Source organism: Coccinella septempunctata, chromosome 8, assembly GCF_907165205.1.
Source record: "Coccinella septempunctata chromosome 8, icCocSept1.1, whole genome shotgun sequence".
NCBI classification, from domain to species: domain Eukaryota; kingdom Metazoa; phylum Arthropoda; class Insecta; order Coleoptera; family Coccinellidae; genus Coccinella; species Coccinella septempunctata.
This window is the reverse complement of record NC_058196.1, coordinates 13,120,762-13,133,836: the sequence shown is the minus strand read 5'-3', so window position 1 is coordinate 13,133,836 and position 13,075 is coordinate 13,120,762. Positions and strand designations below refer to the sequence as shown.

Below are 13,075 nucleotides of genomic sequence, written 5' to 3'. Positions count from 1 at the left end.
GGCAACTTGGCAACCGTGCCATCCAGAAGATAATCCATCACATAAAGGGATATTATTGGACTCAGATCTGAGCCCATGGAACTTCCAAATATCTGCAGGTAAAATTTTCCTTGGAAGGAGAAATAACTGTTCTAAATCAGAAATCCATTCCGAAAGCTAGGCATTGAATTAAGAGTTTAAATAAACCAATTATCAGTCTATTCCCTGAACATCAATATATACACATATAGTAAGACTGTGATTTTATCAGAAAACATTAAAGAATGGGATTCTTCGAAACCATCACTTCACTACATGGTAGACAAACAACATCAAATCTTAAAGAATGGACAACAAACAAAAGAAGATTGGCCTCGATGATCAACAGGAGGATATTCCTATTGGAGTGTAAAAGGAAAAACCTCATTCCTAGTCACATAAAACACAACTTGAAAAACGTGTTGAGATTGTTCGAGATGGAAGGTAGTCATCAACATAATAGAGAGGTAGAAAAATTAAACCGAAAACTCTCAAGCTCTATTATAAGATTGGAAATTAGCAACACTAACAGACAAATAAATAAAATCCAGAAAACCAACAATAAATTAGTAGAGTTGCTAAGAAACAAGCTAACACTGGAGACCGTAAACGAATACACAAGGAGACAACAATTATACTACAACAGAATATTCAATCAGATTAAACAAAAGAATATTGCCAAGATTGCCAATCTTGAAAAATCAATCAGTGATGGGAGTCTCAGAATACAGGATAAATGGATAAGGAATACTACAGACAGAGAAATACCAGATGATGTAAAAACTATGTTGGCACTGGGCTCAAAATTCAGTATACCAGTTTCAGCAAATCAAATACCCATATACAAACTTATCACAGATGTGGAGGATTTAATCCAGAAGGTTCCAACAGAGAGGAGGGATTTTCTGAGAGGAAAAACAACAAGCATAATTACCAACTTTATACACAATAACAGCAACAAGAATTACACAACAGAAAGACTATTCAACGTGACAAAATCCTTCTTGAGGGACAATGAAGAGTTGATTGTACTTAACAGTGACAAAGGATCGGTAACGGTGATAATGGAGAAGCAAGACTATGTACAAAAAATGCTAGCGATCATCAATTCTAGTAGTTTTAAAGAATTACCCATGGACCCGACTCAAAGGATACAAACAAAATGTAACAAATTCGTTTCCTTGTTGGAGACACACAAAGTTATCACAAGAGAAAAGGCAAGGCAAATGAGGACCTACAGCTCAAATACACCTAAAATATATGGCAATCCAAAGATACATAAACCGGACACTCCGTTGAGGCCAATAGTATCTTGTATACAGGCACCAACCCGGTATCTTTCTGGGTATGTAGCAGAGATATTGAGTATGGCGTATGATAAAGACAATGAATATTATATCAGGGATTCCTTCGAGTTTGCTGATCTTGTGAACAATCTTAAGGTACCACCTGACCACGTTGTCATATCGTTGGATGTGGTCAACTTGTTCGGAAACATCCAGAGTGAACTAGCAATCGAAGCAATAAGTAAAAAATGGAATGTAATCCAAGAATATACGAACATACCTAAACAACTCTTTATGGATATCCTCAACTTTCTGATGGAGAACAGTTATTTCTCCTTCCAAGGAAAATTTTACCTGCAGATATTTGGAAGTTCCATGGGCTCAGATCTGAGTCCAATAATATCCCTTTATGTGATGGATTATCTTCTGGATGGCACGGTTGCCAAGTTGCCATTTAAATTGTTTCTTATAAAAAAGTACGTAGATGATCTCCTACTCATTGCTCCAGCTAACGAAATCACTAACATCAAAACCACATGTAATAGTTTTAATGAACACATCCAGTTCACTGTAGAGGAAGAAGATGAAAACCACTCAGTTCCATTTTTGGACACAAAGGTCTGCCGAATAAACAACACCATAAAATTAGACTGGTGTAGAAAAGACATAACTTCGGACAAATTTATCCATTACTTATCTGATCACCCAATCAAGACGAAAATAAATACTATAAAAGGAATGAGAACAAGGGTAGATAGAATTTGCCATCCCGATTTCAGGCAGGTAAATAGTAACAAGCTTTTCAAAATATTTGTGGAAAATGGTTATCCAAGGAGTATGCTCAGAAAACTACTTTTTGAGTCGGCCACAAGTAGAATGAATGAGGTTGAAGAAGTCAATGTACCATCACAAAACAATGATATAAATGAGATAAAATATGGGAGTATAATGAACATAAAAACCCTCTCTAGTAGAATCAAGAACTGTTTTAAGGAGTAAGATCTGAAAATAGCCACATATAATTCCAAAACCTTGTTCACCCTGTATTCGAGATTAAAGGACACCACACCAAAACAGTTTCAATCTGGCATTGTGTATGAGATAAGTTGCAAGAATTGTCAAGACGTCTATATCGGGCAGACATCACAATGGCTCAAGAGCAGATTAAGTTTACATAGGAGTGATATCAAGAAAAACAACACAAGATGTGCCTTAACAAAACACGCTCATGAAGAAAGACATGAAATAGATCTGGATAATGTAAGAATTTTAGAAAAAAGCTCAAAATATAACAAACGATTAATTTTAGAGATGATTCACATAAAAAACAACAACAATACCGTAAACAAAAAATCTGATGTTCAAAATCTGAGTAACATATACACCTATCTAATGTCCCTTGCCAAGTAACCTGAAGAATAAGAACGATGACTCTGTGATCACAGGGAGTCTGTCGTGTTTGGTTTGTCATTGCATGTCATTCTAACCTAAAATTGTTACTTCCATGATGAACGCTCCAGAAAAAGGAAAAAGAGTTAATTATATAATCGATTGTCAATCTATTTTAATCTTGAACAATTTCCATGTTTAATGAACATATATGGTAGAATTCATATTCTGTAAGTGTCGTATTATAATATTTTGTTACCAACTAACCTGTACTATTATTGTAGAAGCCCTGAAGAAGGAATAAAAAAGTTCCGAAAGCTAGGCATTGAATTAAGAGTTTAAATAAACCAATTATCAGTCTATTCCCTGAACATCAATATATATATATATATATATATATATATATATATATATATATATATATATATATATATATATATATATATATATATATATATATATATATATATATATATATATATATATATATATATATATATATATATATATATATATATATATATATATATATATATATATATATATATATATATATATATATATATATATATATATATATATATATATATATATATATATATATATATATATATATATATAAAATATATAATATAAGGGATATCGATCAGTGATTAACGAGATATATTTACTCTTTATTCATGTAAAGCCTAGCTTTCGAAGCTTTTTTGCTTCTTCCTCAGGGCAACTGTAAAATACAACAAAACACATCAGCAACAGTAAAACAAAAAACAGAGCACAACAACTTACTGAATGCGAGGTTGATCTCTAAGTCTAAGAAATGTACAAAAGTAGACACAAATATCAAACAGGGTAACATTAAATGATTATCAATTAAGAAACGCAATATTGTAATACGCAATAAACAATGTTAGGTTAAATGTCATTCATCAACTGGACCATCGAAAAATGGTTTGTTCTAGAAGATATGCATATATTGGACTAAGTCCCTGCGTGTCCGTTTTTTTGTTAATTTCACTTTTTTGAGTTTGTATGTGGATCATTTCTAGTATACATCTTTTTTTATAATTTATATTTGTATCTAACATTTTTACGTTATTAAAATCAACACTATGTGAGTACTTATTAGCATGAACAGACAATGCACATCTCAGGTTATTTGTTCTTATATCACTTTTATGTAAGTTCATGTAAGGGGTGTAAGGGGGAAGGATGCGTTTTATAGCCTCTCCTCTCAAATGCCAACCTCACCTACTCGCGGTGCACCCTGTTCTTACGAACGAGGCTCTGGCGACCGAACATGAGCGGTATAACTCTGTTTCCCACAATTACGTAGCCTAAACATTGGCTTGAGCAGGAAATGACTCTCTGCGTTGCTCAAGTTACGTCTCAGACCTTGTCGTCTCAGGTTACCTGTGCCACAAGATAATCTAGTCGTAGCCGCAACCAAAGTTGCACTGACAGCGTTACCAGTGCAGCTTTTGAACACCTTCTAACGCAGCTCCTACAAAAAGATGGATCAGTCGAACAGGACAAAATTCGTATCCGGAGGTAAAATACCCTCCCATTCGGATCTCCGGGGGAGGGTGCCTGAGCGAGTGAATCATCGAACAAACACCAATGAAAAGCACATAGCTTTTGCAGCATGGAACGTCAGAACCTTGCTAGACAACCGTAAGGCCGACCGACCAGAGAGGCGTACTGCCCTAATCGATAAGGAACTGCAACGAACATCCATTGCAATAGTTGCTTTAAGCGAAACACGCTTTTCGGACGAAGGTAGCTTGGTAGAACAAGCGTATACATTTTTCTGGAAAGGCTTGCTGGAAGGCGAAATCAGACAACATGGCGTAGGCTTTGCCATTAGAAACGACCTGGCCGCCAAACTTACCGAAAATCCAGTTGGTATCTCAGAACGTTTAATGACCCTACGTTTTCCTGCAGCGAATAACACGTTTGTGAACATCATTGCAGTATACGCACCCACTTTGAACTCCTCTGACAACTTAAAGGACACTTTTTACGAAACACTCGTTGCTACATTAAGTAAAATCCCAAAACGGGAACGAATAATTCTCCTTGGAGACTTCAACGCTAGAGTGGGCAGAGGTCAAGACTCAGAACTATGGCCGGGAATAATAGGGAAACACGGCACAGACAGCATCAATTCGAATGGAGAACGTCTGCTGGCTCTTTGTGCAGAACACAATCTGTGTATAACGAACACCTATTTTATTACGAGACCCAATTCAAGGGGGACCTGGCGCCACCCGCGCTCAGGGCATTGGCATACCCTCGACTATGTGATCGTGAGAAGGAAAGATCTGAAAGAGGTGTTGGTCACTAAACCCAGAGCAGATCTGGAGTGCTGGACTGATCATAGGCTGGTAATCTCGAAAATGAAAATCTCAATGCGCCCAAAATATCAACGCAAGCCGAAGTATCTAAGAGAGCGCCTTCAAATATCCAAACTACAAAACCCTTCTACAAAGGACAGATTCACAGCTGCCGTCAAAAGTAGCCTAACACCACCGGATTATAACGACGACATTGAGACTCATTGGCTCCGTTTCAAGTCATCCCTTACAAATACAGCGAAGGAAATACTGGGCACGGAACGCTCCCGAAAATCCCCAGACTGGTTTGCCGACAGCGAAACTCATATCGCACCCCTTTTGGATGCAAAACACAAAGCGATGAAAACCGCAATTAACAAGCCTGGCGATGTTGCAGCCCAAATAGGTTTCATAAACATAAAACGCGAGGTCCGTCAAGAAATAAGAAAAATCAAGGACAGCTGGTGGAAAGAAAAAGCTAGAGAAATACAAGCTTACGCCGATAACCATGACTACAGGCGTTTTTTCGAAGCTATTAAAACTGTTTACGGTCCAAGCAGAAAAGCTAGCTTTCCTATAAGAGATGCTCATGGAGCTATTCTAACTGATGATAGAAAAATTCTCGAAAGATGGAAGGAGCATTACTCACAGGTCTTGAATCAAAATAACGACTCGGATTTATCCATTTTAGAACTGCTTCCCGCGTATAGTCCGATGACATCGCTTGATGACGAAATTTCAATGTCGGAAATCATAAGCGCGATTAAAAATATGAAAAATGATAAGTCCCCTGGTCTAGACGGCATTCCGGCGGAGATATTCAAAGCCTTGGATGAGGACATTGTCAATAGTCTCCTAATACTATTCCGCAAGATCTGGGAACAGGGAGATGTGCCACAAGACTTCAGAGACGCTTTAGTTATCAACCTCTATAAGAACAAAGGCGATACGTCGAATTGCAACAATTACAGGGGCATATCGTTGCTTAATGTGGCCGGTAAAATTCTCTCGAAGATTATGGCTAATCGTCTGGTTCCACTCTTAGAGAGGCTTTTACCTGAATCCCAGTGCGGCTTTCGACCAAATCGAGGTACGGTGGACCTAATTTTTACACTTCGACAGCTACAAGAAAAGGCCCGTGAACAACAATCAAGGATTTATACAGCCTTCATCGATTTAAGCAAGGCATTCGACTCGGTGAATCGGAGAGCGCTCTGGAAAATCATGGCACGTCTAGGAGTACCCGAAAAATTCCTAGCAGTGTGTAAAAGCCTTCATACCAACAACACCGCTAGAATACAGCATAATGGCTCTACAACCGACCATTTCTCAACCAACACTGGAATAAAACAAGGCTGCGTATTAGCGCCTTTACTGTTCAATATTTTCGCCATAGCTGTATCGATAATTGCTGACATGAGCATGCCCGTAAGAGGTGTTGGGATAAGATTCAGATTTGATGGAGGCCTGTTTAACCTGAAGCGCCTCAGAGCAAAAACCCGTACCAAGTTAATCACGGAACTTCAATATGCAGACGACTGTTCACTCATCGCTAGCAGCTCAGAGGATCTACAGATAATGATGGACACCTATAAACATATATACGAAGCTTTAGGCCTTAGACTCAATATTGACAAGACCAAAATCCTGGTAAGTCCGCCAGAAAGCCTTCAAACAGATATCAGCCTGGACAATGAAACTCTAGAACAGGTTGAGCAGTTCAAATACTTGGGAAGCTTCATAAATACTAGGGCTAACCTTGACACGGAAATACACAACCGTATCAATTCGGCATCACGGGCATTCTGGAAGCTGAAGGACAGAGTGTTCCAAAATCACGACCTCAATCTGAAGACCAAGACAGCTGTTTACAGAGCAGTGGTCCTCCCAACGCTTCTTTACGGAAGCGAAAGCTGGACTCCCTACAGGCGACATATTAAACAGCTTGAACAGACGCAGCAACGTCATCTAAGACAGATAATGCACATCAGATGGTTCCACAAAGTTTCGAATGCAGAAGTCTTGCAGCGCGCGAATTGTACAACAATTGAGACTCAAGTAACGAGGGCCCGACTCAGATGGAGCGGCCACATTCTGAGGATGCAAGACACAAGACTCCCCAAAATAGCTCTATACGGCGAACTCACTGAGGGAGCCCGGAAACCAGGAGGCCAGTATAAGCGGTTTAAGGATACACTACATCAATCCTTAAAATCAGTTAATGCTAATCATAACTGGGAACAACTAGCGTTAGACAGGTCACAGTGGAGGTCTTTGGTCCACAGTTATAGTGGAGAATCGAGAAGGATACAGCGGCGGCCAGATCTGGTTGGAGACTATCCATGCCCTGAGTGTGGAAGGATCTGCAGGTCGCGGTTGGGTCTCTTTAGTCACAGGAGGGCACACAGTCGCAACTAGCACTAAGAAGTTACAAGTCGTTCGAATTTTTTTTTTTTTTTTCTTCTTCTTTTTGTAGATTCATTCCCGGTAACGGGATACAGCAATGAATGAATGAATGAATGAAGTTCATGCGATTTCTAAGCCACTGAGAGGTTTGACCTACGTAGGTTTCATGACAGTCAGCACATTCCAGTTCGTACACCACATTAGATTTTATTTCTTTTGGTATAGGGTCCTTTAGTTTTGAATATAAATTTGCCACTTTCTTTTTACACTGTGCCACTATTTTCATTTTTTCATTATAATCTTTAAAACAGTTTTTAATTTTGTAGATAAGGTAAGGGATATTCGGGATGCTTCTATATTTTACAACTTCTGTTTCTCCCACCATATCAGGGTGTGTTGGACTTTCAGCCAAAGGCAACGTTGAAGCAGAATACAGAAGTTTTTTCAACATTGTTTTAGGATAGGCATTCTCAACCAAAAGATTAAACAGTCTTTTCATGCTTCCATCTCTGAATGTTGGATCACAGATTTTATAAATCCTGTTTTTTTGTTCTTTAATGAAATTTAATTTTATATAGTTATTGGATGGTCAGATAAAAAATGTATAAACTTTCCTGCAGAAGTCGTCTTTCTATACCAATCTAATTTTATTTTATTATCCACTCGGCATACCCTGGTATGCCGATATTTTCTTTTTTTTTTTAATTTTTTTTATTTTTTTTTTTTATAATTTCACACTTATTGTGGTGTTGTACAGTGTTGCCTGGGCGCGGACGCCAAAAGCAACCCCGTCTGTCAGTGAGGGTAGAGCACTCTGCGAATTATGTTCACCGTTCCCAATATTACCGCCTTTTGCATCCACATTATTGCATTGTGCGGCAAGTTCAGTTCTTTGATGTGTTGGGTGGTTCTTTTAGGGACTAGTCCGTTAACAGAGATCACAAGAGGCATTATCTTAACCTTTTCCAGCTGCCACATGTCCTTGATTTGTTGTGCTAGTGCCTCATATTTTGTGATTTTTTCCACGTACGTTTTTGAGAGGTTATAGTCCTGAGGCACAGCGAAGTCTATTATCAGTGCTGTTTTCGCTACCTTATCCCAGACCACCATATCCGGTCGGTTGTGCTCAACGCTCCTGTCCGTCACGATAGTCAGGTCCCAATAGATCTTGTGCTGCTCGTTCTCTATCACCGGCTGAGGAGAGTATAAATGATGCGGAGTAAACTTCTCAAGAAGGTGCTTTTGGAGGCACAGAAGTTGGTGTATCACCTTCCCCATGTTGTCGTGTCTGGACAGATACCTGGTGCCTGCGATCGCCGAGCATCCAGATGACAGGTGCTGGACTGACTCCTCAGCGCCGTTGCAAAGCCTGCATTTCGTGCTCTCTATCCTCTGCTTCATAATATATTTGACGTATGTTCGTGTCGGCACAACCTGATCCTGAATCGCCAGAAAAGTACCCTCTGTTTGAGGGAATAAATAGCCCTGAATCAGGTAAGTGTTGGAGCTTTCTAGGTCTACTTCCGGCTGATGCAGGCTGGTGTAAAACCTCCCATGAAGCGCCTTCGCTTGCCATGTTTGCCTGAAAGTTTCCAAGCAGTCTCTTGCAGGTTCTTCTGTACCCTCTGTCTCGGTCGCCGTGGAGCCGCGGCGAAATGCAGCCACCCATCGATGCACAGGTAAGTTGGAGTTCGCGAAGAAGCTATTCATCTTTTCTTTTTCTTTCAGGCTTACTTCCTCGAGACTACTCATACCTCTTCCACCTTCCTTACGAGGCAAGTACAGCCTTTCCACAGCCGAGTTCGGGCTATATATATATATATATATATATATATATATATATATATATATATATATATATATATATATATATATATATATATATATTTTTTTTTTTTTTTTTTGTCAATCACCTTTCAGGGAATTACGAAATACCACCGGGCTCTGGGAGCCAAAGTGGAATCAAGAGCTATGAAGGAAGCGTCTTACGATACGTGTAGTGCCCAGTATGACCTCCTTCTGGGCACTCGAGACAACATAGCTGTCAAGTTCCAACAGCTTTGTATTATCAACAAGATGTTCCTCTACGAGTCCGTTGACCGACATCACCAGTGGGATAATAGATATTTTCTTGAGCCTATACATCTCCTTTAGTTCGAACGACAGATCGAAGTATTTTGTCAGTTTTTCAGTGTAGGCCCTTGAAATATTGTCGTCTGAAGGAACCGTTATATCGATGATCACACAGCTTTTTTCTCTTTTATTTAGTAAGACGATATCCGGTCGGTTATTTGCAACTGGTCTGTCTGTCACCATCGTGGTGTCCCAATACAGTTTAAATTCTTCGTTCTCGAGGACATTCTCAGGTAAGTATAGATGATTTTTTCTCTTTGTTTTAATTAATTTTAATTTCAGTGCCATGGCCTGATGGTAAACTTTTGCCATTTGGTTGTGTCTATCCGTGTATTCTCTCGGTGCAAGGATTGAGCAACCAGACGTAACATGTTGGATGTGTTCACGTCCCTGCTTGCATTTTCTACATAGATCAGAGGTAAGTTGTTGTCCCGCTATGTTTTTGAGGTAAGACCTGGTAGGAACCACCTGATCCTGTATTGCAAGCAGCCGGCCTTCGGTTTCAGGAAACAGGTAGCCCGCCTTAAGGTAAGTTAAGGATTCTTTTTTATTCACATTGTTGTTTTCTAAATTATTAGGGTATCTACCATGCAATACCTTAGCTTTCCATTCCTCCTGCAGGTTTTGCTGAGTGCGAATCTGTTAAAAATTGAGCGAAGCCCTCTCTCTAGTCTACGCTCCTGACCAGCTCCGGTGGCCGCGTATGGTACTCCGATTCGGCGGTGCGCTGGTTGAACGACGCAGCGGCCCCACTTTCAGTGTTTTTCAGGAGTGAAAAACCACACATTTACACATTTTTTCTTAAGATTCTCTTTGTTAGCTCTGTAGTAGTAACGTCTCTTAGCTTTCATAGTGCTTTTCTAACCTCTCATTTTCACGCTCACCTCTTCTAGTTATTAATTTTCAAGTCATCTCGCATCAATCCTGGTGCTAAATTGTTCATCTCTTAAGGTAAAGTACTCTCAGACTGCTCAACATCATACATTACACCATTTTCATGATAATTTCATTATACTGAAATTAGTCCACGTGCAAGAGATTCAGAATCTAGAAATAGATTCCGAATCCTTGCGAGCACTGCTCAATTGAAATGTCTACTCAACTCAAATCGAACTATTGTCCTCTCAAAACTATATATTTTATCATATTTCATAATTTATATAGATTTTCAGACTTCTCTAGATCATCTCACATGAAAATGGGTATGTAGCACCAGGATTGAAACTTCTCAAGTTCATCTTCATAGAATTGATATCTGATTCATTGTCTTCTCGTAATATTCTTTATTATTAGAATCAGTTTTATCATTTTTAAAACAACTCTTATGATCACCTCGTTATACATATGACTAATTCATTGATGTTGAGTTTCAGATGAATGAATCCTCATATTCTCCAGGGTGGACCCTGGATGTAGCTGTTATTCTCAGAAAAGGATGTGAACACCTCAAGTTTCGTTAAGCGATCAATGATAATGCTCGATACACCTCGACCTAGGCTCCACCCTGGAAAGTCTTCTCGAACACTCATGTCTACTCACTTGGTATGGTCTACTCTTTATAATATGTACTCTCATTGTTTCTCTTCTATATTCATTCAACGGACTCAACATGCATGTTAGTTTTCTCAGCCTTCAGCACATCTCAAAATCTACGATTAGAGATTTATTCAACTCAGTACTCTCATGACTTCTCTTAATTTATCAATTGTTTCTTCTATTTTTCTGATGAACGTTCTAATCGTGCTTACTTGTAAGCAGTTCGTCTCTGTAAATGCTGAATTCATTGATAAATTTTTGCACTCTTCAAGATCATCTCAATGTATATGAATTATACTATGTTCTTCTCATATTAATTATGATTGTCCTTTTCATTTAATTAATTATTATCGAACTTCTCATTTAATTAGAATTTATTGCGCTTTTCATATTATTTTTAATATTCTAGTGCTTCTCAAATTCTTTAATTCTGTGCTTCTCATTTAACTTGTGCTACTCTTGTTCTGCTCATACTTACATTAACATTATTGATCAACTCAAATTTGATGTATCGATTTCTCGTTGATGATCAGACTTAGACATTGCTGTTTCACCTCGGGCCTATTTCTCTGTACTCTCGCGTCTTCTCTTTAAAATTCAGTATTCTAACCTTCGCGTTTTCTGATAGAAAAAGGAGGCTCTCGCAATCAATTTTCAATTGATTGCCCTATCACTGTGTAACCGTTGTGTTGATATTGAATTTATTGAACTCCTCAACGTCTAAGTCTGACATCAAATGACTTCTCATTTGAACTGCTCTGGACCATCTCTTGTTTTTAATTGGATATTGTCTCTCTGAGTTTATAGATGTTGTTAATATTAGTTGCGTTTTACTGTATTAGCTTCATGCAGGTGACATATTCATTTTATGGTTGTGAATGATTCTTAATAAATGTTTTTATACCATCTCCAACTCAATTATCTTTTAATACAGTCCACTACTCTTTAATTAAAAAAATCATAACACCCACGATTTTTTAACATTTGGTCCTTCGGGCCGGATAATTGAGTTGGAATTTTATCATCGTTCACTAATCATAGTTCTCCTCTCTGCCCTCTCATGGAATTGTGCACCTCGACCACGAATACTTTGAGTAAGATAAATTCTTCCTTAATAAGCCTGCTCATGCTTCATCTCCACCAGCTTTCGTCATCTCAAGGAGTCTTTTCGAGCCACCTCAAACGCCATCTCAACCGGTTGCTTCGTCCTCGTCTGCTCAGACATCTCATTACCAGTCTTCTCTGGCGACTACTCAAGTAATTCAACTCCTCAATTTCTAATGCTGAACGCCTCCATTACCTCAGATCTTCTCTTCAGTCGACTCCTCTGAACTAGATCTGACGCTTGGCTCTCTCTGGCACACCTCACTTCCCATAGCTTGGGGAAGTCTCACTTCTCAATACGAGAACAAACATCTCCTCTTGGCTGCTCTTTGCGATAAGATCTTCTCGACCCCTCAATGTTCGTCTCAAACAAGTCCTCGTTTCTATTATGAGACCCAGCTCTAGACCGAAATCTTCGTACTCTCACGATGCCGCCTCTTATGTCGCCTCTTCCAAAGTCTCCTCTAAGATCTGCTCAAAAATAGCCTTCTCATTTAATGGCCAAAACGGCCACACGACCCCCTCAGCCGAGCCGTCTCACTAAAGTCACCTCAAGCCTTCTCATCCAAGCCAACTCAAAAGACCAGCGAAGCCAAGCCAGACACCTCGAAAAGGGCCTAAAGTGCTCAGGCAGTCATCAAAACCCCTCGAAGACAGCTCATCTCATTATCGACCGCTCATCACACCAGTCATCTCGTACAACGCAAGACTCCTCAACGAATCTGGATCGGAACTCTCGTTCATCTCTGAAGACTTCTCAAGACAGCTCAGCCTTCCTCGAAGCCAATCCAAAGTCACCATCGTTGGAATTGGTGGAGCCACCTCAAGATTAAGAGGATCAGTATTGATCACACTGAAATCTCTTCA

General features: G+C 39.2%; 1 protein-coding gene and 1 long non-coding RNA gene across 2 annotated transcripts; one reads left to right on the top strand and one right to left on the bottom strand.

The window, feature by feature from the left end:
- Window positions 1-263: 263 nt before the first annotated feature.
- LOC123318324 lies at window positions 264-2,303 on the top strand. Its single transcript, XM_044904934.1, has one exon. It carries the CDS (start codon window positions 264-266, stop codon window positions 2,301-2,303), a length of 2,040 nt encoding a protein of 679 aa, XP_044760869.1.
- A 1,052-nt stretch (window positions 2,304-3,355) lies between these two features.
- On the bottom strand, window positions 3,356-3,634 carry LOC123319419. Its single transcript, XR_006538476.1, has 2 exons — window positions 3,483-3,634; window positions 3,356-3,420 (listed from the first exon to the last, which is right to left on the bottom strand). It is a non-coding gene; the product is annotated as an uncharacterized LOC123319419 (long non-coding RNA).
- Between the last annotated feature and the right edge of the window lie 9,441 nt (window positions 3,635-13,075).

Bases quoted from the DNA above. Each gene is read 5' to 3' on its own strand.
- LOC123318324 (XM_044904934.1), top strand. From the start codon at position 264: ATGGGATTCTTCGAAACCATCACTTCACTACATGGTAGACAAACAACA.